This window comes from Acinonyx jubatus, chromosome A2 (assembly GCF_027475565.1).
Source record: "Acinonyx jubatus isolate Ajub_Pintada_27869175 chromosome A2, VMU_Ajub_asm_v1.0, whole genome shotgun sequence".
Lineage (NCBI taxonomy): Eukaryota > Metazoa > Chordata > Mammalia > Carnivora > Felidae > Acinonyx > Acinonyx jubatus.
Genome location: NC_069383.1, coordinates 152578697 through 152599802, shown reverse-complemented (window position 1 = coordinate 152599802; position 21106 = coordinate 152578697). Strand labels below are relative to the sequence as shown.

The following is a 21106-nucleotide window of genomic DNA, read 5'->3' as shown; positions in this document are numbered from 1 at the left end:
CCCGCCCTTTGTTCTCTTTCCCTACACACACGGTCACGGTCACGCTGGCGGCTCCTTCTGAGAGCATCTCACACACAATGGGGGGGGGGGTGGTGCGCTCCCAATCGCCCCCCACTCCATCCCCCCCCCGCGGCCCCGCCCGCACCGCGGAATCCCGGCCTCCGGGACCCCACCCGGGGAGTGCATTACCTTTCCAAGGGAGGCGCCCGGCGGCGTGGGGGGGCGGGGGGGAGGAGAGTTGGAGAGGGAGGGCTATTTTTAGAATGAATGGAAGAAAAGAGGGGGGAAAAAAACAACCAAAAAGAAAAAGGATGGAGGCTCATAGAAGCTTCCTGGCTCCCAAGAGGAAACCCCCCTCATCCCAGGCCACGGCGGAAGGTGGGTGGGGGTTCGGAGACTGGGTGGGTGGGGCTGCGGGGGGCAGGGGGCCGAGAGGGAGAACACGGTGGTCTGGGAGGGCACCACTCCTCCTGGGGTGGGGGGGGGGGGGTGGGGCGGAATTGGATAACAGCAAAATACAGCCGGCAGCCCCAAAGACCTCGGAGAGCTGGAGGGACCCCAGAAGTGAATGCTGTCCAGTCGCAAGAAAGAAATAGGCTGAGAGAGGGGCCTGAACAGGGCCAAGGTCACAGGAGGGGCTGAGCCCTGCGCAGCGCCCCCTCTGCCATCCCCTAGTGACCCTAACCCCGGGAGCCGCATTCTTCTAATTTGGCAGAGTGACCTTCACAAACAATCTCGCGGCCCAGGGCCCGGCTGTTCACGTTCAGCGGGGTCCCTGAATCGTGCGGTGAGAAGAGGGACGTCACAGCCCAACAATGACATTAGAGAAGTTTTCTGTGGTTTGTTTCATGGCCACCCGAGGTACCCCTCCCTCACTGGGACCTTCCAGCCCCCAGCAACGTCACCAGCTGCCTGAAGCCTCCGGGTCCCCCCCTGGACCTCCCAGGCCCCAGAGCCCGCTCAAGGTGGGGGGCTGAATTGCCTCCCTTTCTCTCCGCGGCTCCATTCCTAACCCGGACGCCAGGAAGCGACCCCCCAGAGACAGGCGGGCAGCCGCATTTCTATGCTGCTGGGGCGCCCCAACTCTGGGTCTCAGTTTCCCCATCTGTAAAATGAACGTGATGGGCCAGCGGCGGCGGAGGGTCCTCCCAGCTCTTTGAGCGTTCTTAGAGATTGGCTGTTCCACTCCTGCGGGGAGGGGGATTCCCTCCCCACCCTTTCTGGAAAAGCAGAGCGGGAGAGGGGGGGTCGCACGGTGGCCGCCGCAGTCTGCCTCTCTCGCTCCACCGGGTAGGCGCCCCTCCCGGGGAGGCGGGGCGGGGCCCAGGTCGGCGGGGAGGGGGTCAGCTCTGCGGCGGCGCGCGCACACCCTCCCGGCTCACACGCCCTTGCCCGGCCGTGCACTTGTCTTCGCGCTCGGGCCAGGCGCTGGGGCTCCGGCGGCGGCGGCCGTCTCTGGCCGGTGAGTAGGCACTAGTGGGGCATTGGGGTGGGGGCGCTGACAGGGCGGAGGGCCCAGCGGCGCTGCCCTTCTCCTTGGTGGGCGTTTCGGTCAGGGTTTGCCCCGACTCCCGGAATTCAAAGGGGGGAGGTGCGGGAGGGAGGGGAACCCCTTCCATCTCCGCCCCCCCTCCCCAACTCCAAGCCTCGAGTCACTCCAGACGCCCCCCGCCCCAGCATCCCCCTGGGAGGAGGGGGGCTTCCGCTCCCGGAATTTGGAATGCGGAGACGTCCTCCCACAGAGGAGAAGGTGGAGACCAGGGGACCCTCAGGCGCTAGCTGGGGGGGGGGGGGCGGTGGTGGCTCCATTGCTCCCTTCCCCTGCCTTCCCCCTCAGTCCTTCCACCTCTCACGGAGTGTGGTGGGGATTCCCCCGGCTGGCCCACTGCAGAGTGGAAGGGAACCCCCCACTCCCCCCCACCTGCCAGCCTACTGTGCGTGGGAGCTCCTCCTCTGCTCTCTTCCCTAAGCTCCACCTCCCCCCGCCCCCACCCCACTGACTGGGAAAGGGGCCGAGGCCCAGAGAGGGTTAGCACTTACCCAAGGTCACCCAGCTGGGCAGAGGCAGAGCTGTGTTTGTGGCGGACTCAGATTCGGGAACCCCAGAACTCAGCTGGTGGTGTGGGCTCCAGGGTCCCCTCTGCTTCCTGCGTTTAACTGTCAGGGTGGGGCTTGAGGGCCCTGTCTGGAACTGGGTAGGGGGAGTACCACACTCTCTCCAAGTCTCTCCACACTGCTGGAGGGCCAGACAGGACTGAGTGGATGAGCCCCCTAACTGGCTCCCTCCTCCGGGTTCCCGGGTCTCATGTCCCTCCTAGTCCTTCTTCCCCCAGCCTCCTCAAGCTGCCTTAGACCTCAAAGGAAGTCTGGCTGGTGAAGGGGAGAAGGTGAGGGAGGGCAAGGGGTCCTTCCAGAGCTGGTAGAGTGATCACTCTGACGCACCGACCCACTGGGTGACCTTGGACAATCTCCCTGTTCTCCCAGGGCCAGAGTCAGATCCAAAGCCCCCCCCTGACTAGAACAGGCAGCCCCTGACTCGTCCAGGTGGCCACTGGCCCCACTCCAGATCCCCAGCGAGAGGAAGGGCAGCTGGGACGTCCATCTCAGCCCGCGTTTCCCCTTCAGTTCCATCCTGGGGTGGTGCTCCCTCACCCCTCTCCGCCATGGGGCTGCTCTGTGTCCCCTTTCGCCCCCTCCTCCGGAGTGGGGCCTGGGTTCCATGGGTACCATGGGGCTTTCGCAACAGCCCAGTACAGAGTGAATTCCTTGAGGGAGTTACCCCAGGGCAGCTGCAGACAGGGTGAGGGTCTGGGGGTGGCCAAGAATACAGCTGGCTGAGTCAGGGATCCCTACCTCCTTCACCCTTACAGCAGCCTGTCCCAGCCTCATCCACCTAGATCTCCCTGTGGTGAAGGAATTGGGGGGGACCTAGGTGCAGGACAGGGAACAGCATGGGGAAAGGCAGGTAGAGCCTTTAGTGTGCAGTGTCCAGTGGATGGAAACGGGGCTTCCAGGGAGAGGGCCTGGTATGGGGTACTGATCTTAAACTGATCTTAAACTTCCTTCATGCTCACAGGGCAATTCGGCTAGTTAGAAGACAGGTCTACTCTAAAAACCACTGCAGTGTGGGAGGTACCTACACGCCACCCTCCTGGGGCCCTGCCTCTACCCCTTACCGGTGTCTGGTCCTTACAGGTCAAGGGGAGAAGAAAGGCAGCTCAGCCCCCTGCCAGCCAGGTGGTAATCCAGCAGGACTGAAGGGGACAGGCCCTTTGGTGGTGGCTCATCCGGGAGACCCCTGCACACCAGGGTGAGTGAATCCAGGTCTGGGTCGTATTTGGGAGTAAGGGTGGCCCGGGAGCTACGTAGACAATCTGGCGACGTAAGAAAAAAGCGCCAACCTCTGACATCAGACTAACAGTATAATAACCACCACCACAGCAGCTGTGCTTTCTAGAGCCCCCAGAGGGTCACTGCCCATTTTCTCCAGTCGCTGGTGGTGGGGAACCCGCTCTGTGTCACACAGCCAGAAGGGAGGAGATGAGCCAGGTTGGAAGGCCTCCCACCCCTGGTCCGCCACCCAGATTCTGTGGTCTCGCTCCGGGAGACAGCTTTTAGGGAGTAGCTCCTTTACTCCTGTCCCCTGCAAACATTGGCTGACATTTCAGGGTCAGCAATGACCTGCCAATGGGGGCGGGGTATGGAGAAAATGGAGGCAACGGTTCTAAATACGTATGGTCGGTTTAATCAGTCAGCAAACACCGAACAGGTACTGTGTGCCCTGGGCTGGGTGCTGGGGACACGGCAGGGGCTGAGGCAGGCCCAGATCAGCCCTTGAGACATACTGGGAGGGAAATAGAACACAGTGATCCTTTTTTTTTTTTTTTAAGTTTATTCATTTATTTTGAGAGAGAGAGAGAGAGAGAGAAAATGAATGAGTGGGGGAAGGGCAGAGAAAGAGGGAGAGAATCTCAAGCAGGCTCCTTGCTGTCAGCTCAGAGCCCAGTGCAGGTCTTGATCTCACGAACTGTGTGTGGAATCATGGCCTGAGCCAAAATCGAGCTGGATGCTCAACCGACTGAGCCATCCCCCCTCGCAATGATGTATGAGAGAACAACCCAGGGAGAGGGAGGCTCCTGGAGGGGGGACAGAAGGTGGGAGGAGGAGCCAGCCAGGTGGCAGTTGGGAGAACGGCATACTTGGCAGCAGAGACAGCAAGTGCAAGGGTCCTGAGGCAGAAATGAGGTTGGCACGTTTGAGGAACAGTGAGGAGGCTGGGCTGTGACTGGAACAGAATGAGCGAGGGGGAGAGAGGAGGAAGAGGAAGACCGAGGGATCTGCAGGCAGGGGCTGAGGTCAAGAAATAGACTGCAGAGCCGTGGGGAACCATGGAGGGTGTGTGAGCAGAGAGGGACATGGTCTGGTTTATGATTTTCAAAAGCCTCTGTGACTACTGTCGAGAGCAGGGACTGGTGGGGCAAGAGTGGAAGCAGCAGAAGGCCGGAGGGGAGCCCAGGAGGCATCTGGGTAGAGTGAGCTTAGCCAGGACTGGATAGAGGCAGAGACGAAGAGAAGTGGGCAGATTCTGGGACTAAGTTGGGCGTGGAGGATGGACTGTGTGTGACCAGTTTTCTGCCCAATGCTGAGGAACCACAGGGAGGAGGGAGAGATTTGTTGTGCTCTGGGAAATCTGGGAAGGCATCCTGGAAGAGGTGTTCTTCTTGCTCTTTGAGCTGGGTCTGGTCGGGCAAGTAGGTCTTTGCTGGTGTCCAACTGGAGTTGTGCTGAGGGTCAAATTGTACAGATGCCACGAGGGCCATGGGGAGCCACTGAGCATTCAGAATTAGAAGCAACATAATGAGATTTTAGCAAGGAAATATCCCTCGGGGGCGCCTGGCAGAGACTGGACGGGAGCCAGAGAAGTCAGAAAGGCACTTGAAATGGTTCAGATCCCCATCAGGCTAGTAGCAACTGGGAGCATCCAGTGAGCGCTTGCTGTGTGCCTAGCACATCTGAGGGGGATTGGATCCCCAGCCCCTCTCACTGCCCTCGGAGGGCCCCACTGCCCCGCTGAAGAAACTGAGGCTCAGAGAGGGATGTGCCTTGCCTGTGACCACTGTATGGCTTTCCAGGGGCTGTAGTAATAAATGACTATGACCTGAGAACAACAGAAATGTCGCGTCTCACAGTTCTGGAGGCCAGAGCCTGAGATCCAGGCATCGGCAGGGCCACATTCCCTCTGGAGGGTCTAGGGGAGGATCCTTCTTTTTGTCTCTTCCCCTTCCTGGGGGGCTTCATGTGTCCCTTGGCTTATGGCCACATCACTCCAGTCCCTGTATCTGTCTTCACGTGGCCGTCTGAGAAGGACGCTGGTCACTGGGTTAAGGCCCGCCCTCGTCTAGTATGACCTCACGTTAATTTCACTGTGTCTGCAAAGACCCTGTTTCCAAATAAGGTCACATTCTGAGGTCCTGGGTGGGCTGGAATTGGGGGGGGGAATACTCTCCAAACTAGTATGGCCACAAGCAGAATACCCTACTGCAGTCATGCCTTTGCCCCCAGGGCCTATGGTGAAGCAGTGGCCGCAGGGATGGGGAGCGAGTGAATTTAGGGACAAGGATGGGCAGACCTGGGGTCCCATTAGATGTGGGGGTGGCCGGAAAGGAAGAGTTAGGCTGGAGCCTTCCAGCCTGAGTGTGAGAAGGGAGGGGACGCTGGTGCCTGGAATAGGGAGGCTGCCGCCAGCTGAATGGAGGAGACAGCCCCCGGGGTGGGGGGGGGGTGGGGGGAGGCGGCGGGGATCCCCTGGTGGGTGTGACAGGGGCTCCCAGGCCAGAGGCTGCTTTGTGGGGAGTCTGTGCTTCCGATAATGCTGCTTCCCTGCCTGCCTGTCACCCCCAGACTCCCAGCTCCTCCTCCAGAGCAAGGATTAGGTGGGCTGCCCATGGGGAGGACCAGGGGCTGCCAGGCTTAGCTCCTCTACCCCTCCCTGGCCTCATTTCCCCCGGGGACCATCTGCAAGGGTCAATTGTATTTACTTAGTGTCTCAAGATCTGATCTTGCCTGCTGAAAACACGAGTTCAGGGGGCTTTTTTTTGTGTCTTCACCATGGTATCTCCACTTCGGGTCCATGCCTTGTATATGGGAGGCGCTCAAGAAACACTGATAGAATGAATGAAGCTTCTCTAAGTCCCCGAATCCCAGAGAGCCCAGGAATAAGCCCTCCGAGACACACACTCCTGCTCCCTTGGGCCTTCCTGTCCCCCTTCCTGCCGCTACAATTCACAGGACCCTAAGGGGCTTAACCCCCCCATGACTCCCAGTCTGCTGAGGCCTCGCGCACTCATCCCTGCAGGTGGAACCCCTGCCAGCCTCTGCCTTGCCCCATCCCTTTGCCCCTTCCCTCCAGCCACACAGGTCTCCCTTCCCTTCCTCAAACATTGCCCACCTCAACGTCTTGATCCTTGCAGCGTCCTCTACCCGATGCACCCTTCTAGCTCTTCGAGGGCCTGTTCCTTGACCCCATTTGAATGTCCCCCCTTCCAGGAGGCCTCCCATGACCACCTCAAAGTCTCCCCATCCCCATTCCTATTTTTCTCAACTTCATTGGATCTTTTCCTAATACTTTTGTATATCTAGAATTCTTACTGGTCCCTTTATTTGGAGAGGGTTGTGCCTAGCGTTCTAGAAATGCAGCGCCACGAAGGACAGGTTTGTATCTCTGCTTCTGCATTCCCAGCAACAGAGTCAGAAAAGGGGCTTGGTGGCTAGGTGAATGAGTGAATGAATGAATGAATGAATGAATGAATATGGGAGTGAATGAGCGAATGAGTGAGTACATTCCCCACTCTGCCATCTCCACACTTATGGGGGACTCAGGGTCTAGCCTCCTTCTGGGCAGCTATCTGTTAGAACCAGGATGGGTCTGAGATTTCTGTGGATGCACACCTGCAGGCTTGAGTCCTTCCTTACTTAGACAGCCTGTGGGTCCCTCAGCCCCTGGGAGACCTCTCCCAGGTCTCTGGCATCCGGACCTAGACTTGTGGCCCAGCCCTCAGGCTCCTGGAAGAGGGGCTTCCTGTTCAGCCACCACCCCAACCCCTGCCTGTTTGATCGGCCATTTCCTGGGAGTGTGAGTCCTGGGGTATCCCAACTGACAGGTTCGTTTGGAGGCTCCTCAGGTCTCTTCCAGCCAGCCATGGGCTGATAAGAGGCTCCATCTGGAATGGAATCTCAGGTGATGCCCACCCACAGCCCCACCTCCATCCACCCCTGACCCCTAGCTACCTCTGCCAGCCTCGTCTCTGAGGGGTGAGGTTCAAGCAGGCAGCAGGGCAGACACGGGTGGATGGTGATCGTTCACCAGGCCCCCCCATTCTAAGTTCAGCCCCTTCAAGGGGGTCTCTGACCCCTCAGGGCAGATGAGCCCAAAGGGGAAAGAGGGATCTTTCCAGAGAGAGAAGCCTGCAGGGCCTGTTCAGGGTGGGAGGCCTGGCAGAGCCTCCAGGGTCTGTGGCTCGTGCTTTTGTGAGTATCTGGATGTTGACATATTGGACTTGAATTCAAAAAGCATCAGATGCCGCAAGGACTCCACAGAAGTCTGCACAGGCTGGAGTCAGCCGGGGGGCACAGTGTGAATGCTTCTTACGGGGCAGGGACCCGCACAGGGGCAGGCTCTGTTGTCAGGGGCTGGGGCACTGAATGCCATACAGGGATGTGTGCCCGGTCCTGAGGGAGATGTGGGTGGCTTCATCACGACTGTGCTTTAGAAAGAGCCCCCAGCAGGCCATGCAGGCCTGGGGTGGGGGCCTGGTGAGTGGATGGGGGGATGGAGAGGGGATGGCTGCTCTTCGAGCATGGCCGAGAATGCATCCATTTAGGGTCCCCTCTCCTGGCATCCCTGTGGACATGGGAGGGCATGACTGGTCCCCAGGCCTCCTCTGCCACCACAGCCAGGCCTTCTCCAGGGTGTCCCCAAGAGGCTGGGATGAGAAACCGAAGTCCTGTCTGCAGACCCCAGGCCATCACCTGGCTCTGCTCAGCCTCATCCCTGGCCCATGAGGCCACCCCCTGCCCAGGCAGCCGTCCACTCATTCATTCATGCGGCCCAGCTATTTTCTGGACACCACAGAGGAAACAGATCAGCTGCCCGCAGGCAGTGATGAGCAATCAGATGTCCTGACCCTGTCCCAAGCTCAGAGCTAGGAAGAAAACACTGGGAGAGAGATGGTGTGTGTGTGTGTGTGTGTGTGTGTGTGTGTGTGTGTGTGTGTGTGTGTCAAAGCTGGACTCAGTCACCCGCAGCCAGGCTGGGACAGGGTGAGGCCTAGGTAGTTAGGAGGCCTGGGGGAGGAGGAGGAAAGGGCTCCCCACCTCCCTGTCCCCAAGGCTGAATGAATGAGTCGCCCAAGCACGCCCTCTGTGCCAGAAAGGAGCTTGATTTTGGACAGCCCCAAAGCAGGCTTCTGCTGGCCTGTCTTCCTGGCATTGGTGATAAGGGTTAGAAATGGGGGTGGGGGCTCAGTCCCGAAGATGGTGGCCTTGAACTTATGGCCCTAGCAGGCACCCCCTCAGCTCCTGGGAGCCCCCACATCGGGGTCCTAGGCACCCTCCACGTGGCAACATCCTGCAAGCAGGACATCTGGGGAGGTAGTTTCAGGACGGAGGTGTCCAGTCGCTTTGCAAAGTTATCCCCTCAGCAAATGCGTGGATTTGAGGGGTTGAAGGAGGGTTGGAGTTTGAAGACCCGATTTTAGAAAGGGGGCGGCTAGGAGTTCTCGAGACCTGTCGGGGACCGGAGTTGTCGCTTCGCCAAGTAAGGTCCCCTCCATTGCGCCCAGCCAGAGAGCGAGTTTGAGGACCAGCTGAACGCTGGGGGCCGAAGGGGGCTCCCGGGAATGTGGGATCTTTAAATGTAGGCGGAGCTTGCGGGGTCGCCGGGGGCGGTGCCAACCCGGGCTCGACCAATCGGCGGCGCCGTCCGCGTCGCACCGCCCCCTCCTCTCCCGGCCCGGGCGGGCGCTCGCCCCCGGCCGGGCCCGTGGACAGGGCGGCGGGGGATGCACCCGCCGCCGCCCCCGGCCCGGCCGCCTCCGGGCCCCACGCCCGCCGGCTGTTGCCCGCCCCGTCCGCGGCCCCGGGCCCGGCCCCCACGCGAGGGTCTGCGGCCGCGCGGGACCCTCTCCCCTCCAGCTTCTTCTGCCCACGGGAGCCGAGCCCTGCAGGTACCGGGTGGGACGGACCGGAGCGCCCAAAGAGGGAGGCACGTCCTGGAGGGGGGACGCGGTTTGGGACAGGGGCCAGGACGGAGGGTCTCCGAAGGATCCGGAACCCAGGGGACACGGAGAGGAAGGGAATGTGTGTCTGTGCACTGCCTGAGCGAGTGGAGATTCGCGGACCCCCAATCCCGGAGGGGGAAGGTACTGGGTTCACTTTGGCCGGGGTAGAGCAGTGAGTCTCTAAACTCCATAGATACGGTGGGGGGAGCTCTTGGGGTGAAGGCAGTGACCTGGGACTTATTTGGGAACGGGAGGGAGGAGACCCTCATCACTGGCTCCCAGATACTGCCGTTAGGGTCGCCCTAATGCAGGGGCCAAGGAGCTAGGTCTCTCCGCTGACCCCGGACAGAGGTTCGGGTACCCTACACAGGGCACTGCCTTGGCTGTCCTGGAGGGCAGGCTGCAGATGTGAGTGCTGGAGGCTGGGAGCCAAATGGGAGACGCTGATGGAGAGGGGTCAGCGTGGAGGGCGCTGGTGGAGGCAGCCCCTCGGAGGGCAGAGCAGGCTAATTGCACCCTGCTGAGCGCTGGCAGGTTCCTGACTGGTGGTGATGGGGGTGGGGGGGGGGCGCCCAAGGGAATTGGGCAGTCAGCGCCTGCCTTACTGTACCCACTCCTGGGCAGCCCAGGGGTGGGAGGGCAAGTGGATCCCATCCACCCTGCAGAGCTAGGGTGCAAACAGTGCTGGTGGGTGGGTTGTCTTAGGATCCTTACGCACCCTCCACTGGGACACACACCCCACACAGCTCACCCACACGTCCTGGAAGGTTCTGCCATGTGCTGCCCTGGCCATGGTTCCAGGGAGCGGTGGGATGTGGATTTCACCGCAAGGGGGGGCTCTGCTTTGGAGATAGGCCCCTTCTGGTCCAGCTCCGAAGGATGGGCAGCAGCACCTCCTCAGATGTACCCACGGCCACATGCTAAGCATTTTCCATGTGAGATCTCACTTCCATTTTGGCCACCAACCTGCTGGGGGGGGGGGGCGGGGGGGCGGGCACCGAGACATCCTTTTACTGAAGAGGCAGGCAGCTGAGGAGGGGGCAGTGACTTCATCCTGGCTGGGACACCCAAGGGTCCCTCCCAGGCAGACACTGCACCAACTTGTCATTTGTAAAAGGGCTCACTCGAGGACCTTGGGGGGTCTGGTCAGTTTCTTTGCTTTCTGTTGAGTAGAAAAGCTTGGAGAAGCCAGCCGCCCTGCTTCCTGTCACCTGCCTGCCTTCTCTCACTCCTCGAGTCCTCCTGGGTGCCCCCTGCCGTGGGTGGCCCGCCGGGTTCCCACAGTGTCTCTTGGGGTGGTGTGAAGGGGGGGGTTCGGCTCATCCTCCCATGCCAGCCTTCAGTGAACAGAGGGCTCATGCCCCAGACACATTAGGTAATTTTGGCAGTTCTAGGGACCTTCCGAACCAGATGCAGCCCACGAGGTGTTTCTAACTTTTTAGAACTCATTGGCGAACCCAGGGCCTTCACCCAGAAAAATACACCCTTTCACAGACATCCAAACCTTGGCCAGAGTTTTAGAGAGGCTCCTGGTTCTTTGGGAATCTCTGAGGGTTCCAGGGACCCCAGCTTTGGGCCTAGTTGCAGTGGGGGAAGGGAAGGTATACCTGGGAAGGGGTGGGGTCTCTCGTCTCCCAGGCTCCCCCCCGCCCCCCCCGGTCCCACCTGAACTGCAGAAACCAGCTGCCCCCTTCTATGGAATCTCAGGCAGGCCACTCTGTCCTGTTTCTTCTGAGGTCACAGGAAGGGTCAAACACCCACCGTGCCTGGGTCCTGAGCTCTGTGGCCCCTCAAGGGCAGGGCTTGGCTGACACCCTTCCCAGAAGGCTCGTCAAAAGGGAACTTGGCACATCCCACCACCCTCTGCCCCCCTAGATGGCACTGACTTCGTCTCTGCTCCCTTCCTGACTTTGTGACCTTGGGCAAGGTGCTAAACCTCTCTGAGCCTTGTCTCCCATCTGTAAAATGGGAGCGGGAATACCACCTGCCTCACTTAGTGGCCACGGAGGTTAAACATGATAATTCTGATAAAGAGCCCAACAAGCCCACAGTAAGCGCCATGGGCACGTTAAGGTGATGGGCCACAGGAAGGCCCTCCACCTCTCTCCCTCCCAGAAGCCACCTGTACCCATCCCCCCAACCCCTCCCTGCCCAGGGCACCTTAGGACGAGGCTGCCAGGCAAAGAGGAGCATGGCCGACACACGGCTGAATTTGGCCTATGCGTCGGGCGGCTGAGTCACATCCCCAAATTGTATCTTCGTAAGTGCGTTTCGGAAGGTCGTTTGCAACACCCCCACCCCCTCCAGGCTCCGTCTGCCAGGCCACTCGCCTCTCCTGCCTGTGCCCCCGAGCCCTGGGTGAGGACCCCCTGCGCTTTCAGGAGGGATGGTAAGAGCGATGCCTGGGGTTTCCTCACCTCCTGGGAGAGAGCAGGGTCTGCGATCGCTGTGTGTCTCCTGGTGACAGGCTCCCGGCCCCACCTGCCAGCTGATGGCCCTTCAGGTGGCGAGCAGGGGCCCTCGCCCGGGAGTAGCAAGGCCCCTGAGTGTTCGTGAAGGTGGAGAGAGAGATCCGGGGCCAAGGTCAGCCTTATAAGCCGTGAAGTACGGGGCGTGCAGGAGACCAGCTCATATAAACCATGAAGTGCTAAGCCCGTGTGAGGCCAGGACTTCTAAACCAACGTGTCAGGCCACAGGTGGCCACGGCCTGGTTGAGGTAATGGATGGAGGGGCGAGGGAAGGGACATGTTCTAATACTCATGAGGTCGCTCTGCCACGAAAGGAAGGTTTCTTGTGCCCCTACTGTGCGCGGGCACCAGCATCTGGGGACATGCGGTGAGTGGGACAGACACTGTGTGGGGGCTGCCCGACAAGGTGTCATCTTGGCATGTCTTTATGTGACAGTTTCCGTGTCTGTCACCCCCCCCCCCCCCCACCAGAGTGTGGTTGCAGGGCCGCAGAGGCATCCTGTCTGTGCGCACAGCCCTCTCTCCCGGGCCTGGTCCACAGGGCCCGCCGTGCATGCCAGGCTGGCCTTTTCAAAGGGGGTCAGCACTTGGCCACTGCCTGTCACTGCCCCGCTTATTCCTGCTGAGAGAATCTTACAAAGCAGCCCGGTCCAGGATCTGTCTTAGAAGGACATGGCCCCTTCACGGCACAGCGCCTCAGTTTCCCCACCGGTAAAACTGGCCAAATCCCAGCACCCCTTCTTGGGGGGTATTGGCAAGGATCAAGGAGCAAATTTGTGTGAAGGACGTAGCCTGGCGTGTTGTAGACGTTCGCTAAACATCAGCTCGTAGTGGCAACAGGGGGTACACAGGAGGGAGGGAGAGATGGTGGGTTGGGGTGGGACAGGGGAGGGTCTAGCAAGTTGGGACCCAGAAGGTGAGACTCCAGGCAGCCTCATCTTGTATGGGTCACTGTCCTCAAGGTCTTCACTCTCGAACATGATCCCAGAGGACACTGCCCTACGCAAGGGCAGAATCCCAGGATGTCGGGGCGGTCAGACGGTCTGCTCTCTGGTAGCCTGGTGGGGAAACTGAGGCTGACCCGGGGTCACAGGGCCAGGCTGAGCACATCTCACAAGGCCCTACAGAATCAACTCTGGGATCTTAGAGGTAAATACCGGGTTGCCACGTTGGTCCCGGAGTCTCTTTGGAGATCACAAACCTCCTTCCACGCAGGCAGGAGGAGGCTGGGGGTCTCTGCAGCCACAGCCACGGTCCTCGTGTCCCCACACTGATACCCCATGCTTGCGTGTGTTCAGGCCTTCGGCCAGCTCTAGGGGAGGAATTGGAGGCCCAGCAGGGTGAGCTTGACTTGCCCGAGAACCTGAAGGTCAGAAGGAGACGAGCCCAGGTTGGAACCACCTCCTGACCACACACACAGCCTCTGGTCCTCCCAGGCAAACCTGCCAGCACATTCTGTCTCCAGACATTCCCAAGTGTTTACTGAGTGTCAGCTGAGTGCTCGGCATTGTTCTAGGTACTTGGAGACAGAAAACCAGTGGGCAAAGGTTCAATAAGAGGGCGTTCCAGGCAGAGGGCCCAGCAGGTGCAAAGGCCCCAGGCTGGACCAGGCTGGTCAGGATCTGGTGATGGGGATGCTTATGTGGCTGCAGGAGAATGACTCTGGAAGAGTGAGAGGGTTGAGGTGGGTAGGAGCCAGACCACAGAGGGCCTCCTGGCCACAGTGAGGTCTTTGGTTTTTGTGCAGCAGCACTGGGGAGCCATGGGAGGGTTTTGAGCAGGAGAGGAATATAGGCTGACTTGGGTGTTTCTTGGATGGCCAACCCACGTGTCAGTCATGTGTCTGGGTTCAGGGCTTCCTGAGCCTCAGAATGTCTTGGGGTGGTGACAGGGGTCCCTGCCCTCTGGTCGGTTGGCAAGGCCCTTCCCTGACTGTGTCCCTCATGCCCCTCAGGTCGGCACAGGAGCCCGGTCACTGAGCCATGCTGGGCCCCGGGTGGCCTACAGCGAGCCCAACCCCGGCACCCACATAGTCATGAACAGCCACAGCCACAATGGCTGTGGGGGGCGGCCGCTGGGCAGCGGGCTGGGTGCCCTGGGCAGAGACCCTTTGGAGCCCGAGGCCGGCCACCCCCCCCAGCCCCCACATGGCCCGGGCCTCCAGGTGGTGGTGGCCAAGAGCGAGCCAGCCCGGCCCTCACCTGGCAGTCCCCGGGGGCAGCCCCAGGACCAAGAAGAGGAGGAAGACGATGAAGAGGATGAGGCAGGCAGGAGGAGGGACTTGGGGAAGACCCCAAACGTGGGCCACCGCCTGGGCCACCGGCGGGCGCTCTTCGAGAAGCGGAAGCGCCTCAGTGACTACGCCCTCATCTTCGGCATGTTTGGCATTGTCGTCATGGTGACCGAGACGGAGCTGTCCTGGGGGGTCTACACCAAGGTAGGCATGGCCTTTCCCCTTGGCCCAGGGAGGCCCCTGTGGACCTATTTGGCTCCTCACTGCCCCTGGGGCGTGGGGTCAGGGACCATATTGGCCCCAGGAGGAGCAGGTGGAAGATGCTGGAGGAGTGGGGGGGGGCGGGGGTCCTGGAGGCAGGGCAGGGGGTGGGTAGTGGGCCTCCCACTGTGTCTATCTTGTGGGGGTTGCAGGCAGGCTGTACATGGGGAGTTAGGCTCCAGCCCATTCCTTCTGCCCTGCACCAAGAGGCCACACCCTGGCTTAAGGGGGGGGGGGTGGCAGCTGCCCCCCAGTCCAGGCCTAGGACAGGAGAGCCCCAGCGAAGGCCTGGGCCTCAGAGCCCGGAAAGAGCTTCTCCTCCTGAGAGTGATCGGGCTGGGCTGCGGCTATGGCTGCACGCCCCCTCGTGCCACCCAAGGGTGTGTGAGGACAGAGAGAGAGATCGGGGCACGTCCGCCGGTAGACTGTGAAATGCCGCCGGTGGATGCGGCGAGGCCTTCTAAACGGTGAAGTACATACGTGAGGCCAGGCCTTATTGGCTGTGACATGCTGGGCCTTTAGGAGGCCAGGCCTTATCAACTCTGAAGTATTGGCCAGCGTTGCCATCGACCCAGGCCTAAGGAGAAAGTTCAGGAGCATTCCTTCCTGAGGGGGGAGCCCAGGTGGGGGGGTCAGGAGGGCCACCCACCCCCCAGCGCCCTTGTCCTCCTGCCCTCCTCTCTCCGCCCAGGAGTCCCTGTACTCGTTTGCACTGAAATGCCTCATCAGCCTCTCCACGGTCATCCTGCTGGGCCTGGTGGTCCTGTACCACGCCAGGGAGATCCAGGTCAGTGGCGGGCTGGCCAGGGCAGTTCCCCTCTCCATGCCCCCAGAGACCCTCCCCGTACCAGGCACCTGGGACCCCAGCCCCCTAAAACATGAAAGGACCAGTAGCCTCTTTATAGAAAAAAAAAAAAAAAAAAAAAAGACCTCTCTGAAGACATGCCCTTTAGATCACTCTAAATTTCTTTAGTATACTTGTCTATGTTTTATTTTTCATTGGTTATTTGGGAGGGTGGGGGTGGGGGGGCGGAGAGGACAACGAGGGAACCAGAGGCGAGCTGGGGTCTGGCACACATAAGTCCTCTTCGCAGCCCTGGGGGTCTTCCGAGGTTTTGCAGCCTTGGAAGCCGACCCCAGCCTTCTGTTCCTATTCGGTTAGACCCTGCGTTTGAAAGATTTATTACATGCCAGGGAGGCTGTTCTCCTGTTTCGGGAGTTCACTGAAACCTTGATGGACCCCGGAGAGCCCAGCTCAGGGCGTGCTGTCACAGCCTGTCACAGCAGGCAGATGTCACCTGGGGTTGGCACCGGGGCCTGGGGATGCCAGAGGGTGTCAGATCTGGCTCCCGACTCTGGCCCCTGACCCCTGGCCTGAAGGAGCCGTGGTCTGACGGGAGGCGGGTGGAGGAAAATCCTGCCTGGGTTGAACCACGTGCAGAGATCCCTGGGGACATCCAAGAGAAACGAAAACCTACACCGCCTGCATCCACATGCAACTCATATACGGAGGCACCTAGCAGCCCTATTCACGGGTACCACAAAGTGGAAACAACCCAGATCCCCGGTGTATGGACCAACAAAATGTCGTGTGCCCACACAGTGGGATGTGGTTCACCCACTAAAAAACCGAAGCACTGTGTGAGGGTGCTCCCGGCTGCTTTAACAGAGCACCACAGCCGAGGGGCTGAAACGGCAGGAAATGTGTTCTCACGGTGCTGGGGCTGGAAGTCCAAGATCAGGTGCTGGCAGGGTCGGTTTCTGCTGAGGCCCCTTTCCTCCACTTGCAGACGGCTGCCTTCTCCCCCCTGTGTCTTCTCGGCTTCCTCTGTGTGCGCGCATCCCTGGAGTCGCCTCTTCTTACGAGGACACCGGTCCTGTGGGAGCAGGGTTCCACCCTTATGACCTCATTTAATCTTAATTACTTCCTTGATTTTTTTAATGTTTATTTATTTATTTTGAGAGAGAGAGAGAGGGGGGTGAACAAGAGAGGGGCAGAGAGGGAGAGAGAGAATCCCAAGCAGGCCCTACGCTGTCGGAGCAGAGCCTGATGGGGGCTCAAACCCGCGAACGGTGAGATCATGACCTGGGCTGAAATCGAGAGTCGGACGCTTAACTGACTGAGCCACCCAGGCGCCCCTAACCTTAATTACTCCGTTAAAGACCCTCTCTCCAGGGACACCTGGGTGGCTCAGTTGGTTCAATGTCTGACTCTTGATTTCAGCTCAGGTCGCGATCTCAGGGTCGTGAGTTCGAGCCCCACACTGGGCATGGAGCCTGCTTAAAAAAAAAAAAAGCGGCGGGGGAGGGGGTGTCTCTCTCCAAATACAGTCACAATGGGAGTTAAGGCTTCAATTTATGAGTTTTGAGGGGACACAAGTCAGTCCAGAACATTTCAGCCTCGGGCCCATCCCCCAAATTCATGTCCTCCTCCCATGCAAAATGCATTCACAACTTCCCACCTGCCCCAAAGTCTTAAGGCATTCCGGCACCAACTCCCAACTTCCATGTATCACTTAAGTATCAGATATGGGTGAGACTGAGGCGCCACTCTAGCCGAGAGCCGGACAAATCACCCAAGATGTAGGGGTGGGACAGGCGTAGGATAGGGCTTCCTATTCCAGAAGGGAAATCTGAAGGAAGGAAAGTTGGCAGATGCTGAGCAAGTCAAAGAGCTCCCAAGGCAAATTCTCTGCGTTCTGAATGCTCAGTGCCGCGGTTTCCGGGCTCACTGGGGTGGCACCGTTGTCCCCTCGGCTCTGGGTGGTGGCCTTTGGTGCCTGTGTTCTTCGACTCAGCATGTTTTCGAGGTTCTGCCACATGGCAGCGTGTATCAGAGCCCCTTCCTCTTGACGGCCGAATGATACCCCGTTGTTTGGAAGGATCCCATTCATTCATTGACGGACACTTGGGTGGTTTCCGCGTTGGGTAGTTGTTCGCGTGCAAGGATTTGTCCCAATGCCGGTTTTGTTTTGGTTTCTGTGTTTTTTGTTTTTTTTTTCCGATGCTCGTTTTCATTTCTCTTGCGTGTGTCCCCGGGGACGAGATTGCTAGGCCCTTGGTAACCCCGTGTTTTCTTCCACATTTAATTTGAATCGTGGCTGACCCCGAGAGCTGGGGAGTTTCGCGTCAGAGGCTGTGTTTCTCATAAAAGCCAAGCCAGGGGTTCGAGGGCTGGGGGGGAGGGGGGGTCCTCCCGGAGGGGGACACGGGCGCGAGTCTGACACCCACCGCCGCCTGTCCCCCCTCCCCCGCCCCGCCCCCCGCAGCTGTTCATGGTGGACAACGGGGCGGATGACTGGCGCATCGCCATGACATGCGAGCGCGTCTTCCTCATCTCTCTGGAGCTGGCCGTGTGCGCCATCCACCCGGTGCCGGGTCACTACCGCTTCACGTGGACAGCGCGGCTGGCCTTCACGTACGCGCCGTCGGCAGCCGAGGCTGACGTGGACGTGCTGCTGTCTGTCCCCATGTTCCTGCGCCTCTACCTGTTGGGCCGCGTCATGCTGCTGCACAGCAAGATATTCACAGATGCCTCCAGCCGCAGCATCGGCGCCCTCAACAAGGTCACCTTCAACACACGCTTTGTCATGAAGACACTCATGACCATCTGCCCGGGCACCGTGCTGCTCGTCTTCAGCATCTCCTCCTGGATCGTCGCCGCCTGGACGGTGCGGGTCTGTGAGAGGTACGCCCCCGGCCCCGGGGCCCACCGTGCCCTCCCGCGGCTCTGGGGACCCAGGGCTCCCCTGGCCATCACAGCCCCTGACCCACATGATACCCCCCCACCCCGTTCCTGGCCTCAGTGACCGTCCTTCAAGCGCGGCCCCCTCATCCCTGGGACTCCAGCCTGTGTATCCTGTCCCCTACCCCAAACGACACCCCCCGGGACCCCAGGCCTCTCCCCCAGGGTGGGGTGGGGGCGGGTCTCATGCTCGTCTTTCTCCCAGCTCTTCCGCTGCGAGCAGCTAACCTCTGACCTCTGGCCCAGGGCAGTGGAGGCAGCAGGAACAGGATGCCCCCCGCCCCCCATCTGCCTGTTTCCCCCACAATTTAACCAGCTCTCCTTCTCCCCTCCGCCCGCCCCACCGGACTGTAGGGAAAACATGTGAGTCCTACCCTTGACCAAGCTGTGTGCACAGAGCCGCTGCCGTCCTGTCCGCCAGGAATTTAAGATTAGCTGCCGCAAGGTGGGGTGGGGCGGGGGGGGGCGGTGCGTTGGTGCATAGGGAGGTGAGGCGGGGCCGGGGCAGGCAAGTTCGGAGTCAGGCCCAGGACTGCTCTCAGGCCGTGTCCACTGGGCATCTTGGAGGTCCTTGTCTCCGAGGTTGGGGAGGGTTTTGTCTGGACAGCTGACCCTGGGGGACTTGGACAGCCCCTCCGGAGAGTTAGGTGGGTCTGGAGTAAATAAAAACTGGCCCAGCCTTTAGTACCTCTCTCTGCACGGGGTTTGTTCTCAACAGCCCTGGAAGGTGCAGGCCCTTCACCCAACTTACAGACGGGGGAAGGGAGGCTCTGGGGCAAAGGAACATTCCTGAGGGCCTGATTCCTGGTCGGCCCTGAGACCCACAGGGTGCTTCGGGAAAGGGAGGGTCTGCACTGGGCCTCTCGGGACGTGGGGGTGCCTTGGCTGGGAAAGAGCCTCTCCTACCTCATGCTTTGCTGGGGAAGGCCCTGGAAGGGTGTATGGCAGGTGGGGCTGAGACTGGGCTTCCTGGGGGTCCCTGGGCTGGACTTGTCCCCCCAGGACCCCAGTCTTCACCCCTTAATCTCCTCCATGGCGCCTGCCTCAGCCTGATGTGGGGCTCATGGGGGCGAGGGCCCAGCCCTTCTCGTCCTCGAGGCTTACCGTCTTGGGACCAGACGGGGTCTCCTTGGACCCCTGCTTGGATCCCTATGCCAGTTCCCACAGCCCATCCCCTACCCTGTCACGGCGGGGTCAGGATTGTGGTCTGGGGAGCGAGAGAGGGGCTCCCCTCCTCGGGCATCCTTGAGGTGCAGTCTAGGTCATCGCAGGGGTCCCCAGGTTGGGGCAGGGAACGGGGCAGGACCAGGGGGGCAGCCAATCCTAAATTCTGAGCCCTATGATGCTGCTTGAAGCCCCCTCGCCTGCCTCGCTCCACCCCTGCGGCTCTGTCCCACCCCCACCCTGCCTCCCGCATGTCCCCCACTCTGTGGTCCTAGGTAGTCCCGGGGGGTCCTGCAGCACCCACCACAGCTCCAGCCAGGCCCCGGGCTCCCCCACCCGCTGCTGGAGGGCCTCCCTCTCGTCTTACTTGCTGGTATGGGGTGCTGGTTTACCGGGAGACAGAAGCCAGGGTAACTTGGGGCTCAGATGCCTCGGTGGGATTCGGTCCCAGGTCCCCCGCACCCAGCAAGCAGACTGGCAGCCCAGGAGGAGGGGCCTGGAATGGCATCCCGACAGGGACCCCCAAACACCACACCTGCCAAGAAGGTCTCCAGCCTTCCCATCCTCCTTTGGGGGCTTCTATGGCCTCGTCTTGAGCCCCTGACTCCAGCCCTGTCTGTCTGGAGCAGCCCTCCCCCCAGCTTCCCCTGTCCTGCCCCTGCCAGCGTCCCCCCTCCTCTGCGCCACCTCAGTTGACCTCTAACCTTGAGCCCCCTCAGGGCCTGAGGCCTGGGAAAGAGTGGGTCATCAGGAAAGGGCTCCCTGAGCTGGAGGGGCTTCACAGGCTGGGGAACCTCGAGCTAAACCCCTCTGACCCCCAGCCTGGGCTGACCGTAGGTAGGATGTGTTTGTAGCCCACGTGACCGGGTTCGCAGGGCTGGCCATGGCCAGGGACCAATTCATGTCCCTTGGGGCCCGCCCCCCCATACCAAAAAGTTAACCGCCAGCCTCCCCCCAGTGCCAAGCTGCCGCCTCCTTCCCCAACTCCCAAACGAACCCTAAGCCTGGGATTTGGGGACCATTGGTGCTGCCCCACACATACTGACTTCCCTTTTGCTCCCAAGTCCTGGAATACTGCAGCCACCCGTGTCCCCCAGGGGCCCTCTCCCCCTGCCCCCTCAACCTCACGGAGCCCTGCTGGCTGGGGAAGTTCTTCCCGATGTCTCACCTGAATCCTCACCTCCACTCCTTGCCGCTTCTGGCGCCCGTGGCCACCTGTGTCTGCGTCTGTCTGTGCGTCTGTCTTTGGGAGGGGGATCGCGTGGACACAGTGGACGTACCCTCACCCGGACCCCTCTGCCCCGGGACCGGGGCCAGGGAGGGCACACATCCTGGGCGGCAGCTTGGGGTGGGGGTGAAGGGAGAATGGGGGAAGGGATCCTGGGAGGAGAGTGCGGGTGCCCTCTGCCCGACGGTACCCTTGGGAGGATGCTGACCATCCCCTCTCCCTGCAGCGGTACCTTTCTGAGCCCTCAAAGTGGTCCGCTGCTTGTAGTCAGGGTCCCCACCCAGCCGGGTGGACCCAGGGCACCAGAGGGAATGATGAAGGCAGAGAGACCAGTGTGGACTGACTGGGCCTTCCCCGGCTCCCCTCAGGTACCATGACAAGCAGGAAGTGACCAGCAACTTTTTGGGGGCCATGTGGCTCATCTCCATCACCTTCCTCTCCATCGGCTATGGCGACATGGTGCCCCACACCTACTGCGGGAAGGGCGTGTGCCTGCTCACTGGCATCATGGTAAGGGCGGGGGCCCTTGCACACCCCCTACGGATGGGGAGCTCACTCCATTGTGAACCGTAATGCATCAGCCTGCCCCTTCCTCTTTGTGTCATCCTGCTCCTTCACCCCCCCCCCCCTTACCCCGGCCGTGGCTCAGAAATCTGCACCCTTGGGCTTCCTGGGGGGCATCTCTTCTTGACTTCTTCCAGCCCTAGGTGTGTTAACTCCTGTGGTCCC

General features: G+C 60.5%; 1 protein-coding gene and 1 long non-coding RNA gene across 12 annotated transcripts in view; one reads left to right on the top strand and one right to left on the bottom strand.

The window, feature by feature from the left end:
* Positions 1 to 270: 270 nt before the first annotated feature.
* Positions 271 to 21106, top strand: part of KCNN1 (potassium calcium-activated channel subfamily N member 1) — a 32414-nt gene continuing 11578 nt past the window's right edge. For 2 of the 11 annotated variants that reach the window (XM_053219642.1, XM_053219648.1), the window contains exons 1-6: positions 9026 to 9224; positions 13701 to 14183; positions 14932 to 15027; positions 17510 to 17928; positions 18232 to 18348; positions 20746 to 20887. In XM_053219642.1, coding sequence (XP_053075617.1) covers positions 9060 to 9224; positions 13701 to 14183; positions 14932 to 15027; positions 17510 to 17928; positions 18232 to 18348; positions 20746 to 20887 — 1422 coding nt within the window. In that variant the 5' untranslated portion in view covers positions 9026 to 9059. Of the gene's footprint in view, positions 379 to 1319; positions 1463 to 3195; positions 3311 to 9025; positions 9225 to 10289; positions 11995 to 13044; positions 13263 to 13700; positions 14184 to 14931; positions 15028 to 17509; positions 17929 to 18231; positions 18349 to 20745; positions 20888 to 21106 lie in introns of those variants that run through there. The other 9 variants (XM_053219643.1, XM_053219646.1, XM_053219647.1 and 6 more) reach the window with 9 other exon arrangements.
* Positions 15238 to 20749, bottom strand: LOC113593517 (uncharacterized). Its single transcript, XR_003413703.2, has 3 exons — positions 20610 to 20749; positions 15955 to 16117; positions 15238 to 15405 (listed from the first exon to the last, which is right to left on the bottom strand). It is a non-coding gene; the product is annotated as an uncharacterized LOC113593517 (long non-coding RNA).